The sequence below is a fragment of the Heterodontus francisci genome, unplaced genomic scaffold (genome assembly GCF_036365525.1).
Source record: "Heterodontus francisci isolate sHetFra1 unplaced genomic scaffold, sHetFra1.hap1 HAP1_SCAFFOLD_524, whole genome shotgun sequence".
Classification (NCBI taxonomy): Eukaryota; Metazoa; Chordata; class Chondrichthyes; order Heterodontiformes; family Heterodontidae; genus Heterodontus; species Heterodontus francisci.
In genome coordinates this window covers 202,899-230,305 of record NW_027140348.1, presented here as the reverse complement: position 1 = coordinate 230,305, position 27,407 = coordinate 202,899, and the positions used below count along the sequence as shown (strand labels likewise).

The 27,407-nt window shown below is 48.8% G+C and overlaps 1 protein-coding gene across 4 annotated transcripts in view; it reads right to left on the bottom strand.

The window, feature by feature from the left end:
* Positions 1–24,113, bottom strand: part of LOC137359321 (glutamine-rich protein 2-like) — a 399,372-nt gene extending 375,259 nt beyond the window's left edge. For all 4 annotated transcript variants that reach the window (XM_068025348.1, XM_068025349.1, XM_068025350.1 and 1 more), the window contains exons 1-2: positions 23,555–24,113; positions 3,849–3,953 (exon numbers count right to left, since the gene is read on the bottom strand). In XM_068025348.1, the coding sequence (XP_067881449.1) occupies positions 3,849–3,953; positions 23,555–24,031 (582 nt within the window). In that variant the 5' untranslated portion in view covers positions 24,032–24,113. The remainder of the gene's footprint in view (positions 1–3,848; positions 3,954–23,554) is intronic.
* Between the last annotated feature and the right edge of the window lie 3,294 nt (positions 24,114–27,407).

Below are 27,407 nucleotides of genomic sequence, written 5' to 3'. Positions count from 1 at the left end.
TAGTGGTAATGTTGGGCAAAGTATAAATCAGGAAATTAGAGCTGGATATATCATGGACAATACAGTAATAGTGGGTGAGTTCAATTTGCCTATAGACTGGGTAAACGTAATTAGCACTAATGCTCTGGAGGATGAATTCCTGGAGTGTGTATGAGATGAGTTTCTAGCGCAGTATGTTGAAGAACCAACTAGGGATCGGGCTATTTTAGATTTAGTATTATGTAATGAGAAAGGGCTAATTAATAACCTTGCTGTAAAGGAGCCATTAGGAAATAGTGACCAAAATATGACAGAATTTTACATTAAGTTTGAAAGTGATATAGTTAATTCTGAAACTTGGATCCCAAATCTGAACAAAGGAAACTATGAAGGTATGAGGGGCAAGTTGGCAATGGAAGATTGGGAAAATACATGAAAAGATTTGACAGTAGACAGGCAATGGCTAGTATTTAAAGAAGTATTACATGGTCTACAACAAATACACAGTCCTTTAAGAGACAAAAACCCACCAGGAAAGGTGAATCAACTGTGGCTAACAAAAGAAGTTAAGGATTACATTAGGTTAAAGGAAGTGGCTTGTAAGGTGGACAGAAAAAGGGGTAAGCCCGAGGATTGGGAGCAATTTAGAATCCAGCAAAGGAGGACCAAGAAACTGATAAAGAAAGGGAAGAGAGAATATGAATGCAAGCTAGCTCGAAACATAAAGGTGGAATGTAAAAGCTTCTTTCGGTATGTGAAAAGGAAACAATTAGCAAGAACGAATGTGGGTCCATTACAGACAGAGACAGGAGAATATGTGGTGGAGAATGAGAAATGGCGGAGAGACTAAACAATTACTTTGTGTCTGCCTTCATGGAGGAAGACACAGAAAATCTCCCAGAAATACTAGGGAACCAAGGGACTTATAAAAATGAGGAACTGTAAGAAATTAGTATCAATAAAGCGGTAGTACTTGAAAAATTAATTTGATTGAAAGTTGATCGATCTCCTGGACCAGATGAACTACATCCCAGAGTATTGAAGGAGGTGGCTATAGAGATAGTGGATGCATCGGTGGTTATCTTTCAAAATTCTATAGATTCTGGAAGGGTTCCTGCAGACTGGAAAGTAGCAAATGTAACCTCACAATTTAAGAAGGGAGCGAGAGAGAAAACGGAGAACTACAGACCTGTTAGTTTGACGTCAGTAGTTGGGAAAATTTTAGAATCTATTATAAAGGATGAGATAATTGGACACATAAAATAATGATATAATGATTGAGCAGAGTCAACATGGATTTATGAAAGGGAAATAATGTTTGACAAACCTGTTGGCGTTTTTTGAGGATGTTACTTGTAGCAGAGATAAAAGAGAACTAGTGGGTGTGGTGTATTTGGATTTTCAGAAGGCTTTTGTTAAGGTCCCACAGAGGAGGTTAGTAAACAAAATTAGAGCACATGGGATTGGGGGTAATATACTGCAATGGATTGAGAATTGGTTAACAGACAGAAAGCAGAGAGTGGGAATAGATGAGTCATTCTCAGGATGGTAGGCTGTTACTAGTGGGGTACAGCAAGGATCAGTGCTTGGGCCACAGCTGTTCACAATCTATATTAATGATTTGGATATGGAGAACAGTTCTAACATTCCCAAATTTTCTGATGACACAAAACTAGGTGGGAATGTAAGCTGTGAGGAGGATACAAGGAGGCTTCTAGGGGATTTGGACAGGCTAAGTTGAATGGGCAAGAACATGGCATATGGAATATAATGTGAATAAGTGTGAAGTGATCCACCTTGGTAGAAAAAACAGAAAGGCAGAGTATTTCTTAAATGGAGAGAGGTTGGGAAGTGTTGATTTCCAAAGGGACCTGGGTGTCCTTGTTCATGAGTCACTAAAAGCTAGTCTGCAGGTGCAGCAAACAATTAGGAAGGCAAATGGTATGTTGGCATTCATTACAAGGGGATTTGAATACAGGAGTAAAGATGTCTTGCTGCAATTGTATAGATCCTTGGTGAGACTGCACCTGGAGTATTGTGTACAGTTTTGGTCTCCTTATCTAAGGAAGGATATACTTGCCATAGAGGGAGTGCAACAGAGATTCACCAGACTGATCCCTGGGATGGCAGGATTGTCTTATGAGGAGAGATTGCGGAAACTGGGCCTGTATTCTCCAGAGTTTCAAACAATGGGAGGTGATCTCATTGAAACTTACAAAATTCCTACAGGGTGTGACAGGGTAGATGTGGATAGGATGTTTCCCCTGGCTGGTGAGTCTAGAACCAGGGGACACAGTCTCAGAATAAGGGGCAGGCCATTTAAAACTGAGATGAGGAGGAATTTCTTCACTCAGAGGGTGGTGAGTCTGTGGAATTCTCTACCCCAGAGGGCTGTGGAAGCTCAATCATTGAGCATGCTCCAGACAGAAATCGATATGGGGATAGTGGGGAAAAATGGCATAGAGGTAGGTGATCAGCCATGATCTGTTTGAATGGCGGAGCAGGTTCGACAGGCCCAATGGCCTACTCCTGCTCCTATTTCCTATGATCCTAAGCAAATCTTCCCTTGCTGCAATGTTCTGGCTGGGCTGCTTTGCAGGCATCCTCCAAATGTACCTCCCACCTGAAAGAAGACTTGGGAAAGCCTATACTTTGCTGTAAGGCACTTCTCTAATGTGGCATTGGGCATCATGGATTCTGTTGTCCCCTATCTCTGCAGGTACTGTCACTGGTGTAGTAATCCAGAGGCCCAGGCTATTGCTCTGGGGGCATGAGTTCGAATCCCACCACAGCAGATGGTGACATTTGAATTTACATAATAATATCTGGAATTAGAAGTTGGTCTAAAGGTGACCATGAAACCATTGTCGATTGTTATAAAAACCCATCTGGTTCACTAATGTCCTTCAGGGAAGGAAATCTGTCGTCCTTACCTGTTCTGGCCTACAAGTGACTCCAGACCCACAGCAAATTGGTTGTCTCTTAACTGCCGTCTGAAATGGCCGAGCAAACCACTCAGCTCGAGAGCAATTAGGGATGGGCAATAAATGCTGGCCTAGCCAGCGATGCCCACATCCCATGAACGAATAAAAAAATATAAACGATCACCAACCAGCCAACCAGGTACATAGCAGTGAGACACAAGGGCTCTGATTGTAGATTATTGCATGATAAAAATGTAATGGCAGATCACTGAGTAACTACAGGATTTACACTGCACATGAGCTGGATCTTCATAGATAAAAGCATTTCCCCTGTTCATAAAACTGAGGGGATTTTCATTTGCATTATTGAGAATGGTTTGCAGGTCTGGCACTCTGCAGCTGGAGAATATATGCTCTCTCTCTCTCGGTTTCCCTAGTTCTCTTGGGAGGAATACGAATTGCACAGCCTTCTTAAAGAGAGCATCTATCACCTTCCAGGGTAATGATTAGTTAGGAAATGTGGCAAAGGTTACTTGTTGTTGCCTGGAAAAATCCAGTCACAAACAAACCAAGGTAGTTGCCTGGTATAGAAGGTGCTGCTTCCCCAGAGGGGAAGAGACCTAATGGCCTGTGCCCAGCAGTTTACACATTTCCCCAATTGCCTTTGGGGAGGGGGTTGGTGATAGGGGGAAGGGTGGGATGGAGGGAAGGAGGAGGCAGGGGAAGGGGTGGGATGGAGGGAAGGAGGGGGTGTGTGCCGCCTTCAGGATGATGATCTTATTGGTCTGTAGACAGCAGTCTCCCTTTCCTCCCCACCTTCCCCTTCACCATCCTCCCCACTTCTTCACTCCCCCTTCCCTTTCTCACCTTCCCCCTCCTTCTTCTCTCCTCCTTCCTTCTTGCCCCCTCCACCCCTTTCCTCTCCCCCCCCCACTTGCATCTTACCGTAGCTATATTTTTGTCAAGGTCGGTCATGCGATTTTCAACCGTATTTTTGAACTTCTTCAAAGTATTCACCTCCCGCACCATCTCCTCCATCAAAGACATAACCTGAAACACAGTCAACACTATTAGAAATATCTGTTTCAGAAACAAGATCGCAGGACAAAGACAAAGTGCACATCACAGAATCCCAGGATCACTGGCCACCCCGGGCTTAATTAGAGATCTCAGGCACGGTGGCACCTACAGCTGCTAAATCTGGTCGTGCGGTTCCAGGGTATCAATCCGGATCACTATCGACTGGCTCTGCTGGAAGCTGCATGTATATCAGGTGAGGACAGGCTCGGTGCTCCTGCCTCCACTGTGAGTACCTTGCTGACAAAACTCACCTGGTGAGAGTCAGTGCGTGTGCAACTGTCCCCCAGTGAGAGTCAGTGCGTGTGCAACTGTCCCCCAGTGGGAGTCAGTGCGTGTGCAACTGTACCCCAGTGAGAGTCAGTGCGTGTGCAACTGTCCCCCAGTGGGAGTCAGTGCGTGTGCAACTGTCCCCCAGTGGGAGTCAGTGCGTGTGCAACTGTCCCCCAGTGGGAGTCAGTGCGTGTGCAACTGTCCCCCAGTGGGAGTCAGTGCGTGTGCAACTGTCCCCCAGTGGGAGTCAGTGCGTGTGCAACTGTCCCCCAGTGGGAGTCAGTGCGTGTGCAACTGTCCCCCAGTGGGAGTCAGTGCGTGTGCAACTGTCCCCCAGCGTGAGTCAGTGTGTGTCGAACTGTATCCCAATCAGAGTCAATGTCTGTGGAACCCACATGCCAGTGAGAGTCTGCCTTCAAGAAAAGACAGGGAGAAGGGAATTGAAAAAATACAGAACTGACATAAAGATGAGCCAGTGGATGTAGTATATTTGGATTTTAAAAAAGCATTTATAAGGTGCCACAAAGAAGGCTGTTTCTCAAGGTAACAGCTCCTGGGGTTGGGGGTAATATATTAGCGTGACCAAGCCAGTGAGGCTCACATCCCATTAACCAATTAAAAAGGAATTAGGAGTCCGTGCCACTTTAATACTGCTCAGGAACAATGTTAGGGCTGAAAGTATAATGATGATCTGTGGAATTTTAATGTCAGTCAATTGAAGCAGGAACACTGTCAGTCCTAATACTTGCTTCACTGACTCCTGCTGAACAAGATTAATATCTACTCCGTGGGTGGAAGATGTGGAAATGCAATCGACCGTGTTGTGGCACTAAATGAAACATCAAACGCTCAGTAGCCATTGACCCAAAGCTGCAGTTAGTCAGAACAATGAAACAAGTCTCAACAGCTCAAACTGCTTTGTGCGAAAGCCAATCAGTGAGGCAGATCGACTGACAAACAATTAAAAAAGTACATTTTGTTCACATCGGAACCAGTGATAAACCGACAATATCCATTGTTGTGTTTCTGAACGAGAGACAACAAGCACAAACATGTAATGCAAGGGAAGCCTTTTCCCGAAAGTCCTCAGTGCCTCCGCAGTGAGCATCAACATTATGGCTCCTCACCTCAATAATACAGATCAAATCAACAGCCACAGCACAGGTGGGAAATTACTACCATAACCCCTAAAGGCTAAAATATTCGTTCAGGGTCTGGACGCCACTAAACCCTAGAGTATTGCCCTAACCCATCCTGCAAAGTCCTCCTCATTAACAAATGGGACTTGTGCCAAAGTTGGGAGAGCTATCCTGCAGACTAGTCATATTAACCGAATAATACCTTAAAACCACTGAAGCAGAGGGTAGCAAGGGCACAGAATATACTCTGAGTGCGGGACTTTTTCAATGTCTATCAGCAAGAGTGGCTTGGTAGCATCACTATTGACTGAGCTGGCTTAGCCCTGAAGGATATATCTGCCAGACTGGGCCTGCAGCAGGTGGTGAGAGAAGGAACACAAGGGAAAACACTACTTGACCTCATCCTCACCAATCTATCGGTCCATGACAGTACAGGGAGGAGTGGGGGCGACTGTTTGAGGGTAAATCAACATCTGACATGTGGGAGTCTTTCAAACGTCAGTTGATTAGAATCCAGGACCAGCATGTTCCTGTGAGGAAGACGGATAAGTTTGAGATTTTTGTATCATCGTTAGCCGCAGGTGAGATACCGGAAGACTGGAGGATAGCTAATGTTGTGCCTTTATTTAAGAAGGGCAGCAGGGATAAGCCAGGGAACTACAGGCCGGTGAGCCTTACATCAGTGGTGGGAAAGATATTGGAAGGAATTCTGAGAGACAGGATTTATATGCATCTGGAAAGGCATGGTCCGATGAGGGATAGTCAGCATGGCTTTGTGCGTGGGAAATCATGTCTCACGAGTTTGATTGAGTTTTTCGAGGAGGTGACCAAGAGGATTGACGAGGGCAGGGCGATGGACGTTGTCTACATGGACTTTAGCAAGGTCTTTGACAAGGTCCCACATGGTAGGCTGGCCCAGAAGGTTCAAACACATGGGATCCAGCATGAGTTAGAAAATTGGATACAAAATTGGTTTGGTGATAGGAAGCAGAGGGTGGTAGTGGAGGGTTGTTTTTCAGATTGGAGGCCGGTGACCAGTGGTGTGCCGCAGGGATCAGTGCTGGGCCCTCTGTTGTTTGTCATATATATTAATGACTTGGATGTGAATGTAAGGGGCATGATTAGTAAGTTTGCAGATGACACCAAAATTGGTGGTATAATGGACAGTGAAGAAGATTGTCTAAGGTTACAACAGGATATAGATCAACTGGGAAAGTGGGCAAGGGATTGGCAAATGGAATTTAATGCAGACAAGTGTGAAGTGATGCATTTTGGGAAGTTAAACCAGGACAGGACATATACAGTGAATGGCAGGGCCCTGGGGAGTGTTCTTGAGCAGAGAGACCTTGGGGGTGCAAGTACATAGTTCCCTGAAAGTGGCAACACAGGTAGACAGGGTGGTGAAGAAGGCGTATGACATGCTTGCCTTCATCAGCCGAGGCATTGAGTACAAGAGTTGGGACTTCATGTTACAGTTGTACGTAACGTTGGTTAGGCCGCATTTGGAGTACTGTGTGCAGTTCTGGTCGCCGCACTACAGGAAAGATGTGATTAAGCTAGAGAGGGTGCAGAAAAGATTCACAAGGATGTTGCCTGGTTTGGAGGGCTTGAGTTATAAAGAGGGATTGGATAGGCTGGGTCTGTTTTCCCTGGAGCGAAGGAGGCTGAGAGGGGACATGATAGAGGTATATAAAATTATGAGAGGCATAGATAGGGTAGATAGCCAGAGTCTGTTTCACTTGGTAGGGGTGAGTAAAACTAGAGGGCATAGATTTAAGGTGAGAGGGAGGAGGTTTAAAGGGGATCAAAGGGGTAAGTTTTTCACACAAAGAATAGTGGGTATCTGGAATGAGCTGCCAGAGGAGGTGGTGGTGGAGGCAGGAACAGTAGCAACATTTAAGAGGCATCTGGACAGGTACTTGAATGAGAAAGGCGTAGAGGGATATGGAATTAATGCAGGCAGGTGGGATTAGTATAGATAGGCATTATGGTCGGCATGGACGCGGTGGGCCGAAGGGCCTGTTTCTATGCTGTACGACTCCATGACTTCAGCCAATTCAATTCACTCCAAGTGATATCAACAAATGGCTGAAGGCACTGGATATTGCGAAGGTTATGGGCCCTGACAACATTCTAGCAATAGTATTGAAGACTTGTGCTCCAGAACTTCCCACACCTCTAGCCAAGCTGTTCCAGTACTGCTGCATTAGTGGCATCCACCCAGCAATGTGGAAAATTGCCCAGGTATGTGCTGTGCACAAAAAGCAAGATAAATCCAATCTGGCCAATTACTGCCCCTCTTTTGTCCCCAAGGACAAAAGAGCTCAGCTCAAGAAGAGTGACTGCCCTTGACTTCAAGGCAGCATTTGACCAAGTGTGGCATCAAGGAGCAGCCCAAGTCAAATTGAAGTCATTGGGATTCGGGGAAAACTCTCCACTGGTTGGAGTCATACCTGACACAAAGGAAGATGGTTGTGGTTTTTGGAGCCCAAACATCACTGTCCCAGGACACTGCCGAAGGAATTCCTCAGAGTAATGTCATAGGCCCAACCATCTTCAGCTGCTCCATCATAAGGTCAGAAGTGGGGATGTTGCTGATGATTGTACAATGTCTAGTTTTCTTTTATTCCTTCCTGGGATGTGAAAGTCATTGGCCAGGCCAGCATTTATTGTTCATCCTGAATTGCCCTTGAGAAGTTGGTCGTGAGCTGCCTTCTTGAACCACTTGGGCGGCACAGTGGCGCAGTGGTTAGCACCGCAGCCTCACAGCTCCAGCGACCCGGGTTCAGTTCTGGGTACTGCGTGTGCAGAATTTGCAAGTTCTCCGTGACTGCGCGGGTTTCCTTCGGGTGCTCCAGTTTCCTCCCACATGCCAAAGACTTGCGGGTTGATAGTTAAATTGGCCATTGTAAAAATTGCCCCTAGCGTAAGTAGGTGGTAGCAGAATTGAGGGAAGGTGGGGATGTGAGTGGGAAAAAATGGAATTAATGTAGGATTAGTATAAATGGGTGGTTGATGGTCGGCACAGACTCATTGGGTCAAAAGGCCTGTTTCGGCGCTGTATCTCTCTCTGACACTGCAGTCCATGTGGGGTGGGTACATCTACAGTGCTGCTAGGAAGGGAGTTGCAGTGAAGGAATGGTGATATAGTTCCAAGTCAGGATGATGTGTGACTTGGAGGGGAACTTGCAAGTGGTGGTCTTCCCATGCATCTGCTGCCCTTGTCCTTCTAGGTGGTAGAGGTCGTGGGTTTGGAAGGCGCTGTTGAAGGTGCATTGCTGCAGTGCATCTTGTAGATGGTACACACTGCTGCCATTGTGCATCAGTGGTGGAGGGAGTGAATGTTTGTGGATGGGGTGCCAATCAAGCGGGCTGCTTTGTCCTGGATGGTGTCGAGCTTCTTGAGTGTTGTTGCAGCTGCACCCATCCAGGCAAGTGGTGAGTATTCCATCACACTCCTGACTTGTGCCTTGTAGATGGTGGACAGGCTTTGGGGAGTCAGGAGGTGAGTTACTTGCCACAGGATTCCTAGCTTCTGACCTGTTCTTGTAGCCACGGTATTTATATGGCTACTCCAGTTCAGTTTCTGGTCAATGGTAGCCCCTAGGATGTTGATAGTGGGGGATTCAGCGATGGTAATGTTGTTGAATGTCAAGGGGAGATGGTTAGATTCTCTCTTGTTGGAGATGGTCATTGCCTGGCACTTGTGTGGCACGAATGTTACTTGTCACTTATCAGCCCAAGCCTGGATATTTCCCAGGTCTTGCTGCATTTCTACACGGACTGCTTCAGTATCTGAGGAGTCGTGAATGGTGCTGAACATTGTGCAATCATAGAGTTGTCCAGCATAGAAACAGGCCCTTCGGCCCCTCCTAGGATACACCTGGTCAGGCCCTGGGGATTTATCCACCTTAATGCGCTTCAAGACCTCCAACACCTCCTCCTTTGTAATGTTGATATGCTCCAGGATATTGCTGTTCCCTCCCTTGAACTCACTAGCTTCCATGACCTTCTCCACGATAAATACAGACGAGAAGTATTCATTTCAGACCTCGCCCATTTCCCGTGGCTCCACACATTGATTGCCACACTGATCCTTAAGGGGACCTACTCTCTCCCTCGCTACCCTTTTACTCTTCATATACTTATAGAATCTTTTAGAATTCTCCTTTATCTTATCTGCCAGGGAAATCTCATGGCCCCTTTTCGCCCTCCTAATTTCCTTCTTAAGTGTAGTCCTACATCCCCTCTACTCCTCGAGGGACTCGCTCGATCCCAGCTGCCTATACCTGACATATGCCTCCTTCTTTGTCCTGACCAGACCCTCAATATCCCTCGTCAACCAAGGTTCCCTAAACTTGCCAGCCTTGTCCTTCAATCTAACAGGAACATGCCGGCCCTGAACTCTTCCTATCTCACTTTTAAAAGCATCATCAGCGAACATCCCCACTTCTGACCTTATGATTGAAAGAAGGTCATTGATGAAGCAGCTGAAGATGGTTGGGCCGAGGACACTACTCTGAGGAACTCCTGCAGTGATGTCGTGGAGCTGAGATGATTGACCTCCAACAATCACAACCATCTTCCTTTGCGCTAGGTATGACTCCAACCAGTGGAGAGTTTTCCCCCTGATTTCCATTGACTCCAGTTTTGCTAGGGCTCCTTGTTGCCGTACTCGGTCAAATGCTGACTTGATGTCAAGAGTCACTGTCACTGTTGCTTGGTCAAAATCCTGGAACTCCCTTCCTAACAGCACTGTGGGTATACCTACCCCACATGGATTGCAGCAGCTCAAGAAGGCAGCTCACCTCCATTTTCTCAAGGGCAATTAGGGATGGGCAATAAATGATGTCCTAGCCAATGATGCTTTCTTGAACTGCTGCAGTGCATGTGGGGTAGGTTACCCACAGTGCTGTTAGGAAGGGAGTTCCAGGATTTTGACCCTGTGACAGTGAAGGAACGGCGATATAGTTCCAAGTCAGGACGGTGTGTGACTTGGAGGAGAACTTGCAGGTGGTGGTGTTCCCATGCATCTGCTGCCCTTGTCCTTCTAGGTAGTAGAGTTTGTGGGTTTGGAAAGTGCTATCAAAGGAGCCTTGGTGCGTTGTTACAGTGCATCTTGTAGATGGTACACACTGCTGCCACTGTGCGTCGGTGGTGGAGGGAGGGAGTGCTTAAGGTGATGGATAAGGAGCCGATCAAGTGGGTCGCTTTGTCCTGAATGCTGCTGGAAACGCACTGTTCCAGGCAAGTGGAGAGTATTCCATCACACTCCTGACTTGTGCCTTGTAGATGGTGGACAGGCTTTGGAGAGTCAGGAGGTGAGTTACTCACCACACAATTCCCAGCCTCTGACCTGGCTACTCCAGTTCAGTTTCTGGTCAATGGTAAGCCCCAGGATGTTGATAGTGGGGAATTCAGTGATCGTAATGCCACTGAATGTCATGGGGAGATGGTTAGATTCTCTTATTGGAGATCATCATTCTGCAGCCCAAATGTTACTTGCTGCTCATCAGCAAAAGCCTGAATGTTGTCCAGGTCTTGCTGCATATGGACATGGACTGTTTCAGTATCTGTAGAGTTGCGTATGAGATACGAACATATGAGTTAGGCAGAAGTAGGCCATTCGGCCCTAATAGATAGGGAGGGGTGAGGCCATGGATGAATTTGAAAACAAGGGTGAGAATTTTAAAATTGAGGCTTTGCTGGATCAGGAACCAAAGCAGGCCTGCACCACAGGAGTGACGAGTGAACAGAACTAGCAAATTTAGATATGGGCAACAGAGTTTTGGGTGAACTGACGATTATAGAGGGTACAAGGTGGGAGGCCAGCCAGGAGAGCACTGCAATAGTCAAATCTGGAGGTAACAAAGGCATGGATCAGGGTTTCAGCAGATGAGACAGGAGCAGAGTCGGGCAATATTACGGAGGTGGAAATAGGTGGTCTTAGTGATGGTGTGAATATGTGGTCAGAAGCTCATCACAAGGTCAAACAAAGACAAACAGTTTGGTTTAACCTCAAACAGTGGTCAGGGAGAGGGATGGAGTCGGTGGCTAGGGAACAGAATTTGTGGTGGGGTCCAAAGACGGTTGCTCCCCCTTACCAATATTTAACTGAGGAAATTTCTACTTATCCACATATCAGACAAAAAACGTGACAAATCAGAAGCGGTGGAGGGGTAGAAAGAGGTGCTGCTGAGGTAGAGCTGGGTGTCATCAGCATACATGTGGAACCTGACGCTGTGCTTTTGGATGATGTCGCTGAGGATCAGCATGTAGATGAGAAACAGGATGGGACCAAAGATAGATCCTTGGGAGACACTTGAGGTAAGAGTGCAGGAGCAGGAAGAGAACCATTGCAGGTGATTCTCTGGCTACAACTGAACAGATATAAATGGAACCAGGTAAGGGCAGTTCCACTCGGCTGGACAACAGAACCAGGTAAGGGCAGTACTGGTTCACAGCCACATCTCCTTCCCCAGTGACTGTCTCCGGCTCCGACTTATTCCGCGTGGATTCCAACTGCAGTTTCACCCATCATGCTTTGAAACCACCCAGGGATCACAGGTATCTCCGAAAAATACAACGTTCCTCGGACTGCTACTCTCGCCGCATCCCGAGATCCACACTCAGTGCCATGCGCCGCCACATGCACACACTGGACCTCTCTCCAGCAGCACCGCCTCACCTTATCTCAAAGCTGTTCTACTCCGCAGTTTCATTTCATCTTTCGTCTCATCCGCAGGTTTGCACTTGCTGCTGTTCAGTGCATTAACACCTAATCTGTACTAATGCTTTGTCTTTCAACACACCATTAACATATTGTTTGCCTTTGCTCCATGAGCTTTTGGTCAGCTATGTGGCCTTGTCCAATCTACACCTTCTCCTTTGTTATCTCTTGCCCCATCCCCACCTCACTTGCTTATAACCTGTGACTTTTCTAACATTTGTCAGTTCCGAAGAAGGGTCACTGACCCGAAACGTTAACTCTGCTTCTCTTTCCACAGATGCTGCCAGACCTGCTGAGTGGTTCCAGCATTTCTTGTTTTTATTTAAGGGCCATACTGGACCTGGTATTGGGGAATGAGCCCGGCCAGGTGGTCAAAGTTTCAGTAGGGGATCATTTTGGGAGCAGTGACCATAATTCCATAAGTTTTAAGGTACTTGTGGATAAGGATAAGAGTAGTCCTCGGGTGAAGGTGCTAAATTGGGGGAAGGCTAATTATAACAATATTAGGCAGGAACTGAAGAATTGAGATTGGGGGCGGCTGTTTGAGGGTAAATCAACATCTGACATGTGGGAGTCTTTCAAATGTCAGTTGATGAGAATCCAGGACCAGCATGTTCCTGTGAGGAAGAAGGATAAGTTTGGCAAGTTTCAGGAAGCTTGGATAACACGGGATATTGTGAGCCTCGACAAAAAGAAAAAGGAAGCATTCGTAAGGGCTGGAAGGCTAGGAACAGACGAATCCCTTGAGGAATATAAACACAGTAGGAAGGAATTTAAGCAAGGAGTTAGGAGGGCTAAAAGGGGTCATGAAAAGTCATTAGCAAACAGGATTAAGGAAAATCCCAAGGCTTTTTATACGTATATAAAGAGCAAGAGGGTAGCCAGGGAAAGGGTTGGCCCACTCAAGGACAGAGATGAGAATCCATGCGTGGAGCCAGAGGAAATGGGCGAGGTGCTAAATGAGTACTTTGCATCAGTATTCACCAAGGAGAAGGACTTGGTGGATGATGAGCCGAGGGAAGGGAGTGCAGATAGTCTCAGTCATCTCATTATCAAAAAGGAGGTGTTGGGTGTCTTGCAAAGCATTAAGGTAGATAAGTGCCTAGGGCCTGATGGGATCTACCCCAGAATAATGAGGGAGGCAAGGGAAGAAATTGCTGGGGCCTTGACAGAAATCTTTGTATCCTCATTGGCTACAGGTGAGGTCCCAGAGGACTGGAGAATAGCCAATGTTGTTCCTTTGTTTAAGAAGGGTAGCAAGGATAATCCAGGAAATTATACGCCGGTGAGCCTTACATCAGTGGTAGGGAAATTATTAGAGAGGATTCTTCGGGACAGGATTTACTCCCATTTGGAAACAAATGGACTTATTAGCAAGAGGCAGCACGGTTTTGTGAAGGGAAGGTCATGTCTCACTAATTTGATTGAGTTTTTTGAGGAAGTGACGAAGATGATTGACGAAGGAAGGGCAGTGGATGTTGTCTATATGGACTTCAGTAAAGCCTTTGACAAGGTCCCTCATGGCAGACTGGTACAAAAGGTAAAGTCACACAGGATCAGAGATGAGCTGGCAAGATGGATCAGTGATAGGACCTTTGCTGTTTGTAGTATATATAAATGATTTGGAGGAAAATGTAACTGGTCTGATTAGTAAGTTTGCGGACGACACAAAGGTTGGTGGAGTTGCGGATAGTGTTGAGGATTGTCAGAGGATACAGCAGGATATAGATCGGTTGGAGACTTGGGCGGAGAAATGGCAGATGGAGTTTAATCCGGACAAATGTGAGGTAATGCATTTTGGAAGGTCTAATGCAGGTGGGAAGTATACAGTAAATGGCAGAACCCTTAGGAGTATTGACAGGCAGAGAGATCTGGGCGTACAGATCCACAGGTCACTGAAAGTGGCAACGCAGGTGGATAAGGTAGTCAAGAAGGCATACGGCATGCTTGCCTTCATCAGTTGGGGCATAGAGTATAAAAATTGGCAAGTCAGGCTGCAGCTGTACAGAACTTTAGTTCGGCCACACAGAATATTGCGTGCAATTTTGGTCGCCGCACTACCAGAAGGACGTGGAGGCTTTGGAGAGGGTACAGAAGAGGTTTACCAGGATGTTGCCTAGTCTGGAGGGCATTAGCTATGAAGAGAGGTTGGATAAACTCGGATTGTTTTCACTGGAACGACGGAGGTGGAGGGGCGACATGATAGAGGTTTACAAAGTTATAAGCGGCATGGACAGAGTGGATAGTCAGAAGCTTTTTCCCAGGGTGGAAGAGTCAGTTACTAGGGGACATAGGTTTAAGGTGAGAGGGGCAAAGTTTGGAGGAGATGTACGAGGCAAGTTCTTTACACAGAGAGTGGTGAGTTCCTGGAACTTGCTGTCGGGGGAGGTGGTGGAAGCAGGTACGATAGCGACCTTTAAGAGGCATCTTGACAAATACATGAATAGGATGGGAATAGAGGGATACGGTCCCCGGAAGTGCAGAAGGTTTTAGATTAGGCAGGCATCAAGATCGGCGCAGGCTTGGAGGGCTGAATGGCCTGTTCCTGTGCTGTACTGTTCTTTGTTCACTCGGCTGGACAACAGAACCAGGTAAAGGCAGTCCCACTCAGCTGGACAACAGAACCAGGTAAAGGCAGTCCCACTCAGCTGGACAACAGAACCAGGTAAGGGCAGTCCCACTCGGCTGGACAACAGAGGAGGTGTTGGAGGAGGATGGTGTGGTCAACTGTGTCAAAGGCTACAGGCCAGTTGTAAAGGATGAGGACAGATAATTTAGCATGGTCACAGTCACTTAGGATGTCATTTATGACTTTGATAAGGGCCCTTTCAGTGCTGTTGCTAGGTGGGAAACCCGATAGGAGAAGTTCAAAGATGGAATTGTGGGAAATATGGGCAGGAGGTGCAGCAAGTTCAAGGACTTTGGAAAGGAAAGGGTGGTTGGAGATGGGGCAGTAGTTTGCCTGGACAGAGGGGTCATGGATGGAATTTTTGCACAGCGAGGTGATGATGGCAGATTGGAAGGGAAAGGTTACAGTATTTGAGGAGGTATATAGACAGGAACACCAACAGTGGAACTGCCAGGCTCAAAATCATTCTTGGATCATGGATTAGCCAGAACTAATCAAGGTGATGAGTAATTTGGAGAGTTAACAGCAGCATCCATAACTTCAGAAAGAACTGATATAAGGATAATAGGGCAGAATTTGAACGCATGATAGAAGTCATCTTTCTTAGCGGTAGTGTGAACAGGAGCAAATTTACAGAGGAATGTGGACTAGGAATAAAAGAGACTGAAAATAAAATAGAGGGGTGAAGTCGGAGCCACAGTCCTCAGTTCATGGCCTCACAGAGTTGGTGAGGTCTAAATCAGAATGCTGTGTGTGCGTGTGGGGGAGGGGACCCAGTATCACCGGCCACTGTTTGGTTTCTTTATATTGAGGACATTAGCAACACAACCAAAAGAGAAGATGGGGTAAATCAGGAAGTAGTGATCAGGTGACACCAAGATTTGATTTTAAACTACAAGAGAAAGGAGCTGAAGTACAAAATTCCATAGTGTTGAGGTCCCCGAAGAATCTTTTAGAGTGAAAGATGGTGTAGACTCCTGATTTCATCACTGGGAAGATGCAGGACAAGATTGAGCATTCATTTTTATATCAGTGGAATTTTTAGGCTCAATCTTGCTGCACCAATGAAACTTTCCTGTGTACCTGTCCAGTATTAATTCCCCAGAAAAGGCCCTGCTGCTGCCAGCAGACATTACCCTCTCTCTGCACACAGTATTAATTCCCCAGAAAAGGCCCTGCTGCTGCCAGCAGGCATTACCCTCTCTCTGCACACAGTATTAATTTCAGAGGTAGATGTTTTGTTTCAGTAAAAAGGGGAAAGAGAATTTTTTTTTTGTGCTGGTGCTTGTTTAAAAAAAAAGTCACCTATTTATATAGCAACTTTCACAGTGTCAGGATATCCTAATGCACTTCTTACAACTGTTACTGCACTTCAAAACTACTTGATTGGCTGGCATGCACTTTGGATGCCCTAAGGTAATGAAAGGCAATATATAAATGCAGGTCTGGCTGTCTGTCTTTGAAGTGTAGACACTGTTGTAATGTAGGGAACTGTGAGCTAATTTATGCACAGCAAGCTCCCACAAACAGTAATGAGATAATGACCAAATTATTTTTAGATGTTGGTTGAGGGATAAATATTGGCCCTCATACTGGCAAGAACTCTCCGGCTCTTTTTCAAAAGAGAATCTTTTAAGTCCATCTGAGGAGGCAGACAGGGCCTTGGTTTAAACTCTCATCTAAAAGATGGCACCTCCAACAGTGCATCACTCCCTCAGTTCTCCACTGGAGTGTCCGCATAGATTTTGTGCTGAAGTCTCTGGAGTTGGACTTGAACTCACAACCTTTTAACTCAAAGGTGAAAGTGCTACCCAGAGTCACGGCTAACACTTGATCAGGACTTTCAAAATACAGGAAGAAAATGGAACATTACAGAGAATTGAAAGAAACTAATTTCCATGGCTGTATCATTAGGCTTTAATATCAAAATAAATCCAGTCAGCACACTTCAAGAGAACTTGGAAGCTCTGAGACAAGAACATTACAAAGGAACTTGCTGAATGCAGACTGCAATCAGGGTAAACCTGGAAAACAAGCAAGAGGTCATCCCTGATATGAAGAATGAGCAGAACTGGAGAGTGAACAGACTCCTGGGGAATGTGAGTAAATGGGGGAAAACACAGTCAAGCTGAGTCATCATTTACAGCCCAGACAGAATTGTTTGAGAATAAAGTAGACAAGCTGCTGGAACTGCCAAATGACCTCAACTGCAGCACCATTCCTGTTCTGTGCTTGACTTAGATTTTTGCAAAAATAAAGACACTGAAGTTTTAATGTGAAAATTCTCAGCTGGAGGAGAGTTGAAAAGGGATCGGACTCTGATCAACTGAAGCAAGAGCATCGAAGGTTAGAGCTCCCTGGATGACTAAAGAGATAGAGATAGAGGTTTTTTTGCACTGGAGTGCTGATTTGGGTTACATTAGAGTGCTACAGTGGAAGTTTGGTAACTGAGGAAGTTCGGTGAAGAGGGAGGGAGGAGCTCCTTTCATTTCCGACCTGTCCTCAGAGTGAGGGGAACCGAGAGCTTCCAAAGAGCACAGCTGACTGGTGAGTAAGTCCTGGTGGGTATTTTTCAAACTGGATTGAATAGTAAGTCATTGTTTTAGCAAGACTTAATTGTTTTTTTAATTATAATCTTCTATAGTTTTAAATTTAAAGGGTTTAGCCATGGCAGGAGAGCTTGAAGACGTGGTTTGCTCCTCTTGCTGCATGTGGAAATCTGGGAACATTTCCAGTCCCCGGGACCAGCATGTGTGCAGGAAGTGTGTCCAGCTGCAGCTCCTGGAAGCTCGGGTTTCAGAGCTGGAACGGCGGCTGGAAACACTGTGGAGCATCCGCGAGTCTGAGAGCATCATGGATAGCACGTACAGAGAGGTGATCGCACCGCAGCTGAAGGGACTTGAGGAAGGAAGGGAATGGGTGACCACCAGGCAGTCCAAGAGAAACAGGCAGGTAGTTCAGGAGTCCCCTGGGGTCCCACTTGCAAATCTGTATTCCATTTTGGAGGCCGAGGAGGCTGGTTCCTCCAGGGAGTGCGGACAGAGCCAAGCTTCTGGCACCGCAAGCAGCCTGTCTGCACAGGAAGGGGGAAAAGAGAGGAAGAACATAGTAATAGGGGATTCTATAGTCAGGGGAACAGACAGGCGCTACTGTGGCCATCAACGTGACTCCAGGATGGTGTGTTGCCTCCCTGGTGCCAGGGTCCGGGATGTCACTGAACGGCTGCAGGGTATCCTGAAGGGGGAGGGTGATAAGGCAGAGGTCATGGTACATGTTGGTACCAATGACATAGGTAGAAAGAGGGATGAGGTCTTGTATCAAGAATTCAGGGAGTTAGGCAGCAGACTAAAAAGCAGGACCTCTCGGGTTGTAATCTCTGGATTACTCCCAGTGCCACATGCTAACGAGTATAGAAATAGGAGAATAGCACAGATGAATGCGTGGCTTAAGAGTTGGTGCAGGAGGGAGGGTTTTAGATTCCTGGACCACTGGGACCGTTTCTGGGGAAGGTGGGACCTGGACAAGCGGGACGGTCTACATCTGAACCAGAGGGGGACTAACATCCTTGCTGTTGGGTTTGCTAGTGCTGTTGGGAGGAGTTTAAACTAATTTGGCAGGGGGAGAGGATGCAGACTCCTAGCAGAATAGGGACACAGCTAAACACAGGAAAGCAAACAAGTCAGAGGGAATACAGCGGAAGTAAGTTTCAAGAGAGTAAGACCAGGATGGAAGGCCTCTACTTTAATGCCAGGAGTATTACAGGTAAAATGGATGAGTTAAGGGCAATGATTGACACGTGGAATTGTGATATAGTAGCCATCACGGAGACATGGTTGAGGGAGGGGCAGGATTGGCAGCTCAATATCCCGGGATATAGAATCTTCAGGCGAGACAGAGGAGGGGGTTAAAGAGGAGGGGGCATTGCAATATTAGTTAAGGAGTCAGTTACTGCAGTAAGGAGAGATGATATCTTGGAGGGGGCATCAAATGAAGCTTTATGGGTAGAGTTTAGGAATAAAAAAGGGACAGCCACATTGCTAGGTGTTTATTATAGACCCCCAGATAGTCAGCGGAAAATTGAGGAGCAAATATGTGCGCAATTTGCAGAGGTGTGTAAAAATAATAGGGTAATTATATTAGGTGATTTCAACTTTCCCAACATTAATTGGGATAGTCATCGTGTTAAGGGCTTAGATGGAGCAGAGTTCTTAAAATGTCTACAGGAGAACCTTTTAGCTCAATATGTAGAGGATCCAACAAGGGAGGGTGCAGTGCTGGACCTAATTCTGGGGAATGAAGCCGGACAGGTGGTTGATGTGTTGGTGAGGGTGCATTTTGGTGATAGCGACCACAACATGGTACAATTTAAGCTTGTTATGGAGAAAGAAATAGACAAGTTGCAAAAAAAGGTTTTGGCTTGAGGGAGAGCGAATTTTAGTAAAATAAGGCAGGATCTGGCCAAGGTAGACTGGAAAGAGTTACTTGTCGGGAAATCTACAGAAGAGCAGTGGGGGGCATTCAAAAAGGAAATGGGGAGGGTACAGGCCTAACATGTTCCCTCTAGGGTAATAGGTAGGAGCAACAAGCCCAGAGAACCATGGATGACCAGAAACATTCAGGGTACGATGAGAAGGAAAAGAGAGGCTTTTAGCAAAGACAAGGAGAGCAAATCAATGGAAGCATTAGTGGAATACAGAAAGTGTAGGATGGAGCTTAAGAAAGCAATTAGGAGAGCAAAGAGGGGATATGAGAAAGCTCTGGCTGGTAAAAGTAGGGAAAATCCCAAGATATTCTATAAGTATATCAATGGGAAGAGGATAACCAGGGAAAGAGTAGAACCCATTAGGGACCAAGGGGGAAATCTGTGGGTGGAGCCAGAGGACATTGGTAGGGTGTTGAATGAATACTTCACATCTGTCTTCACCCAAGAGAATGAGGATGTAGATATGGAACTTAGAGAGAGAGACTGTGAGGTTCTTGAGCAAATTGTCATAGGGAGTGACAAGGTATTGGAGGTTTTGGCAGGCTTAAAAGTGGACAAATCTCCAGGTCCGGACGATTTGTGTCCCAGGATGCTGTGGGAGGCGAGGGTGGAGATTGCAGGGACTCTGACCCTAATTTTTAATTCCTCTATGGCCACAGGGGAGGTGCCAAAGGACTGGAGAACAGCTAATGTGGTCCCACTATTTAAGAAAGGTTGTAGAGATAAGCCAGGGAACTACAGACCAGTGAGTCTCACGTAAGTGGCAGGGAAACTATTGGAGAAAATTCTGAAGGAGAGAATCTATCTCCACTTGGAGGCAAAATTTGATTGGGAATAGTCAGCATGGCTTTGTCAGAGGGAGGTCATGCCTAACAAATTTGATTAAATTTTTTGAGCATGTGACCAGGTGTGTAGATGAGGGTAGTGCAGTTGATGTAGTTTACATGGATTTCAGCAAAGCCTTTGACAAGGTCACACATGGAGACTTATCAAGAAAGCAAATGCACATGGGATACAGGGAAACTTGATAAGGTGGATTCAAAATTGGCTTAGCTGTAGGAGACAGAGAGTGATGACAGACGGCTGTTTTAGTGACTGGAAGCCAGTGTCCAGTGGCGTACCACAGGGATCTGTGCTGGGTCCCCTATTGTTTGTCATTTACATAAACGACATAGATGACTATGTGGGGGGTAGGATCAGTAAGTTCGCGGATGACGAAGATTGGCCGAGTGGTTAACAGTGAGGTTCAGTGTCTTGGGTTACAGGAAGATATAGACAGGTTGGTCAAATGGGCAGAAAAGTGGCAGATGGAATTTAACCCTGAAAAGTGTGAGGTGATACACTTTGGAAGGAGTAATGTGACACAGAAGTATTCAATGAATGGCCTGACACTGGGAAGTTCCCAGGAACAAAGGGACCTTGGCGTGTTTGTCCATAGATCTCTGAAGGCAGAAGGGCACGTTAATAGGGTGGTGAAAAAGGCATATGGGACACTTGCCTTTATCAATGGAGGCATAGATTACGAAAGTAGGGAGGTCATGTTGGAGTTGTACAGAACTTTGGTAAGGCCACAGCTGGAGTACTGTGTGCAATTCTGGTCGCCACATTATAAGAAGGATGTGATTGCAGTGGAGGGGGTGCAGAGGCGATTCACCAGGATGTTGCCCGGGATGGAACATTTAAGCTATGAAGAGAGGTTGGATAGGCTTGGGTTGTTTTCGCTGGAGCAGAGAAGACTGAGGGGTGACTTGATCGAGGTGTACAAGATTATGAGGGGCATGGACAGGGTGGATAGGGAGCAGCTGTTCCCCTTAGCTGAAGGGTCAGTTATGAGGGGTCACAAGTTTAAGGTGAGGGGCAGAAGGTTTAAGGGGGATTTGAGGAAGAACTTTTTTACCCAGAGGGTGGTGACGGTCTGGAATGCCCTGCCTGGGAGGGTGGTAGAGGCGGGTTGCCTCACATCCTTTAAAAAGTACCTGGATGAGCACTTGGCACGTCATAACATTCAAGGCTATGGGCCAAGTGCTGGCAAATGGGATTAGGTAGACAGGTCAGGTGTCTTTAATGCATCGGTGCAGACTCGATGGGCCGAAGGCCTCTTCTGCACTGCATTATTCTGTGATTCTGTGAAATTGTCAGGCTGAAAATACAGTCCAGAACTAGCTGAATATAGGAAGCACAGAACGCGAGGCACTGAGAGAGTGTATGAATAGATTAGCAGAAAAAATAAAAGGGAACTCTAAAGTATTTTATAAATATATAAATAGTAAAAAGGTAGTCAAAGGAAGGATCAGGCCTATTACGGACCAAAAAGGGGACGGCAGAGGGCAGAGAGAGAGAGAGAGAAAAAGCGAGAGAGAGAGAAAGAGCGAGAAAGAGAGAGCGAGAAAGAGAGAGCGAGAAAGAGAGAGCGAGAAAGAGAGAGCGAGAGAGAAAGAGAGGTGGATGCTGCCAATGTAGCAGCAAAGGAGGAGTTGGTAGTGATATTGAATAGGAAAGCCAAGGAAGAACCTTTGAACTGTAGTCATGGTTTTGAAAGCAAATGCAGCAGTTTTTGTACAGTAAGTTCACATGAACAGCTCAGACATGAAGGAGCAATTAATATATTTTGCTGTTAAAGGATAAATTTTGGACACGACACAGGAGAATGCTGTACTCTTCTCTGAATAGTACTCCAGGATGTTTTGTATCCATCTGAGCTAGCAGGCAGGGCCTCGGTTTAATATTGCATTGAAAAGGCAGCATTTCCAGCAGTACAGAACTGCCTCAGCCTAGATCAAGTCTTGGCATTAGTGACGAATGACAAATCACTTCTTTCCCTCCTCCCTTAGAGGACACAACACAATGGAGATGAAGATTATGTTTGGTTTCTAAATTTATTGCATCGCTGCTGTTTTCTGTCTGAATTGTCTCTTGTTGATGCTGGTAAAGTAACAAAGCCCATTGTTATATACCACTGAAGTACATCGGCTTCACCAGCATGCTGTTCTGCATAAGAGCTTTGTTACTGCCTTTCAGCAATCTACAGGTATTACTGAATGTATTGCAGGATATTGGTACATTCTCAGAGGTTGTGCGTGGATTATGAATAATGGGAATACTGAAATATCGTGTATAGTGCTATAAATGGGAAGCAACCTCAACACTCCCATGATGTAATTTAGGTTGCAGTTTCACAGTTTTTTTAGAGTGATATTTGTGATGATATCAACACTTGTTAAACAATATCTCAAGTGATACTGGCAATGAAACTGTGGGTTCTTTCAATTCTTAACATGACACACACACACACAGAAACAGAACTAGGATTGCCTCCCTATCTCTGCCTCGTGTTCACTTTGTGCACAGCTTCTGGGAGAATTGCTTTGATGAATTTACCCAACAATTTCTTCATGTCTCCTGCAAGTTCATTCAGTAAAAACCCCTTATCTTTGATGACTCTTCTAATGAAGTTCAAGTTTGTCTGACTGGAATAAAGCCCCCATCTCTGGAGAGAATTTCCAAATTCCTCCGCAAAATACAAGAACTCATCATCGGAAAGTAATTCTCTCATTGCTTATCCCTCTTCATTTTCTGGTCATTGTTCTCATTTCTCCTAAACACAAAACACAAGTCCAACTCTTTCTTCTCCATGCACCCTCTGAGTTGAAAGCAAGACTTATACCGTCTCAAATTTACTCTTTTCCAGGACTTCAAAACTACCTCTTAACCTAGCTCCATGGTAACACTTACTTGGTGTCGAAAGCTTGTGGTTTAAGCCATACTTGTGCACATACAATAGGTTGAGAATCCAGTGAAGCAGAGTACTATATTCAGGAAGTGCTGCCTTTTGACCTTAAAACAAGGCTCTGTCTGCCTATTGAGGTGGAAATTAATGACCCCATAGTGCTGTTCAAATAAGCACAGGAACTCTCCTGATCCCTCGGCCAACACCACCAAAAAAAAATTAACTGGTCCTTTATCTTGGTCTTTCATGGGCCCTTGACCATAAACGAACTGCTTACATACCAAAGCCGACATTTCAAAGTTATTTGGGAGTGAAGCACAGTGCGGTACTGTACTCAATTATGCGATATCAATGCAAGTAATTTCATGTACCTTCTTCAAACAACTTTTATACTCAAGAATAGCATCCCTTATTAAGTGTTGTGATTTACCTCGTCATCTCTCCGGTTTTGTTTTATGGCTCAATTGCACTTTCCTCTTTACCTAATAACAAAAAATAACTGACCAAAATAACACAGAGCCATCCATTGTCCAGTAGCAAAGAGGGGGAAGGAGCTGCTATTCCATTCACTGCTGGGTGCAATGATGTTTTACCTTGTCAACTCCTTCCCTGTTGGTTTCCGTGTTCTTCTTGAGTTTTAGTAGATTCCACATGTCATTGACCGGCTTGCCATCTTGCTTGCTCCTCTCCAGCAGCTCGAAGCCGGTGGGCAGCCTGCTCAGCTCCTGTACCTGCTGCTCCACATCCCGCAGCTTCTGCTCCAGTTGGCGATAGGAGCCCCGGCTCCTGGCCACTGACACCGGGGTGTCCGCTTGTTGATCGGGGTCCAGCTGCTGCTGCAGGGGACTCGGGCTGCTCGCTTGCTGCCAGGTGCTGAGATTGGCCGCAGTGGCCGGACTGTCCAGTACTTTGAAGAGGTCAGGCCGCTCCTCGGTCTGGACATCCTGGATTCCCAGGTGTTTGATGATAGCGAGAAGCAGCGAGTGCAGCGCCATGAAGTTGACCATCCCGGGCTCGGGGTGGCTGATGGACAAGTTGGCCAAATCCAAGAGGCTGATGGTGACCGACATGTCGGCACGGCTGGGTCCGGGGGCCGGTGTCCGTGCCCGGGTCACTCACTGTCCACTCCGGGGACTAAACCGGGACCAACTCGCCGCTCCGGGTGTGACTCCGGTGCAGACTGAAGGCGGGAGATACAGATCCGGATCCACCGCCCATCATCCCGGGACCCCGCCCCTAGCAACCGTAACTAGGGTCCATTGTTACCTCCCAGCCGGCCAATCAACAGACAGCACACGCGCTCCTGCCGCACCGATTGGCCGAAACGCCAATCACAGACCCGCCCCCCCCCAAAGGCACCGCACGGAACCCGGTCACTAAGCAACAGGTGACGCGAACGAAAGAGCGGAGGGGAAAGAGAGGGGAGGAGAGGAGAGAGAGGGGAGGGGGGGAAAGAGAGGGGAGGAGAGGAGGGGGGGAAAGAGAGGGGAGGGGAGGAGAGGAGGGGGGGGAAAGAGAGGGGAGGAGAGGAGGGGGGGAAAGAGAGGGGAGGGGAGGGGAGGAGAGGGGAGGAGAGGAGGGGGGGAAAGAGAGGGGAGGGGAGGAGAGGAGGGGGGGGAAAGAGAGGGGAGGAGAGGAGGGGGGGAAAGAGAGGGGAGGGGAGGGGAGGAGAGGAGGGGGGAAAGAGAGGGGAGGGGGGAAAGAGAGGGGAGGGGGGAAAGAGAGGGGAGGGGGGGAAAGAGAGGGGAGGGGGGGAAAGAGAGGGGAGGAGAGGAGGGGGGGAAAGAGAGGGGAGGGGAGGAGAGGAGGGGGGGGAAAGAGAGGGGAGGAGAGGAGGGGGGGAAAGAGAGGGGAGGGGAGGGGAGGAGAGGAGGGGGGAAAGAGAGGGGAGGGGGGAAAGAGAGGGGAGGGGGGGAAAGAGAGGGGAGGGGGGGAAAGAGAGGGGAGGGGGGGAAAGAGAGGGGAGGGGGGGAAAGAGAGGGGAGGGGGGGAAAGAGAGGGGAGGGGGGGAAAGAGAGGGGAGGGGGGGAAAGAGAGGGGAGGGGGGGAGAGGAGGGGGGAGAGGAGGGGGGGAAAGAGAGGGGAGGGGAGGAGAGGAGGGGGGGAAATAGAGGGGAGGGGAGGAGAGGAGGGGGGGAAAGAGAGGGGAGGAGAGGAGGGGGGGAGGAGAGGAGGGGGGGAAAGAGAGGGGAGGGGAGGAGAGGAGGGGGGGAAAGAGAGGGGAGGGGAGGAGAGGAGGGGGGGAAAGAGAGGGGAGGGGAGGAGAGGAGGGGGGGAAAGAGAGGGGAGGGGAGGAGAGGAGGGGGGGAAAGAGAGGGGAGGGGAGGAGAGGAGGGGGGGAGGAGAGGAGGGGGGGGAGGAGAGGAGGGGGGGAAAGAGAGGGGAGGGGAGGAGAGGAGGGAGGGGAGGAGAGGAGGGCGGGGAGGAGAGGAGGGGGGGAAAGAGAGGGGAGGGGAGGAGAGGAGGGGAGGAAAGAGAGGGGAGGAGAGGAGGGGGGGGGAAAAGAGAGGGGAGGAGAGGAGGGGGGGGAAAGAGAGGGGAGGAGAGGAGGGGGGGAAAAGAGAGGGGAGGAGAGGAGGGGGGGAAAGAGAGGGGAGGAGAGGAGGGGGGGAAAGAGAGGGGAGGAGAGGAGGGGGGAAAGAGAGGGGAGGAGAGGAGGGGGGGAAAGAGAGGGGAGGAGAGGAGGGGGGGGAAAGAGAGGGGAGGAGAGGAGGGGGAAAGAGAGGGGAGGAGAGGGGGGGGAAAGAGAGGAGAGGAGAGGAGGGGGGGGAAAGAGAGGGGAGGAGAGGAGGGGGGGGAAGAGAGGGGAGGAGAGGAGGGGGGGAAAGAGAGGGGAGGAGAGGGGGGGGGAAAGAGAGGAGAGGAGAGGAGGGGGGGAAAGAGAGGAGAGGAGAGGAGGGGGAAAGAGAGGAGGGGGGAAGAGAGGAGAGGAGAGGAGGGGGAAAGAGAGGAGGGGGGAAGAGAGGAGAGGAGAGGAGGGGGGAAGAGAGGAGGGGAGAGGAGAGGAGGGGGGAAGAGAGGAGGAGAGGAGAGGAGGGGGGAAGAGAGGAGGAGAGGAGAGGAGGGGGGAAGAGAGGAGAGGAGAGGAGAGGAGGGGGAGAGGAGAGGAGAGGAGAGGAGGGAGCAGTGGAGGGGGAGGAAGAGGAGAAGAGGAGGGGGGAGGGGGAGAGGAGAGGGGGGGGAAGAGCAGGAGGGCGGAAGAGGAGGAGGGGGTAAGAGCAGAGGAGGGAGGGGAGGGGGAAGAGCAGAGGAGGGGGAGGGGGTAAGAGCAGAGGAGGAGGGGGAGAGGAGGGGGTAAGAGCAGAGGAGAGGGGGAGGGGGTAAATGCAGGGGGGAGGGGGGAAGAGTGGAGGAGGGGGGGAAAGCGAGGGAAGAGCAGAGCGGGGGGGGGAAGAGCAGAGGAGGGGGGTGAAGAGCAGAGGGGGGGTGAAGAGCAGAGGAGGGGGGGTGAAGAGCAGAGGAGGGGGGGGTGAAGAGCAGAGGAGGGGGGGGTGAAGAGCAGAGGAGGGGGGGTGAAGAGCAGAGGAGGGGGGTGAAGAGCAGAGGAGGGGGGGTGAAGAGCAGAGGAGGGGGGGGTGAAGAGCAGAGAGAGGGGGGGGTGAAGAGCAGAGGAGGGGGGGGTGAAGAGCAGAGGAGGGGGGGTGAAGAGCAGAGGAGGGGGGTGAAGAGCAGAGGAGGGGGGGTGAAGAGCAGAGGAGGGGGGGTGAAGAGCAGAGGAGGGGGGGTGAAGAGCAGAGGAGGGGGGATGAGCAGAGGGGAGGGGGAGGGGGAGGGGAGGGGGGAAGAGCAGAGGAGGGAGGGGAGGGTGGAAGAGCGGAGGAGGGGGGAGGGGGGGAAGAGCGGAGGAGGGGGAGGGTGGAAGAGCGGAGGAGGGGGGAGGGTGGAAGAGCGGAGGAGGGGGGAGGGGGGAAGAGCAGAGGAGGGGGGAGGGGGGAAGAGCGGAGGAGGGGGGAGGGGGGAAGAGCGGAGGAGGGGGGAGGGGGGAAGAGCGGAGGAGGGGGGAGGGGGGGAAGAGCGGAGGAGGGGGAGGGGGGAAGAGCGGAGGAGGGGGGAGGGGGGGAAGAGCGGAGGAGGGAGGAGGGGGGGGAAGAGCGGAGGAGGGGGGAGGGGGGAGGGGGGAAGAGCGGAGGAGGGGGAGGGGGAGGGGGAGGGGGGGAAGAGCAGAGGAGGGGGGGGGGAGAGCGGAGGGGGGGGGAAGAGCGGAGGAGGGTGGGTGAAGAGCGGAGGAGGGGGGGTGAAGAGCGGAGGAGGGGGGGTGAAGAGCAGAGGGGGAGGGGGGTGCAGAGGAAGGGGGGGGGGTGCAGAGGAAGGGGTGGAGCAGAGGAGGGTGGGGAAGAGCAGAGGGGGAGGGGGGAAGAGCAGAAGATGGGGGGATGAGCAGAGGGGGAGGGGGAGGGGGAGGGGGGAAGAGCAGAGGAGGGAGGGGAGGGGGGGAAGATTGGAGGG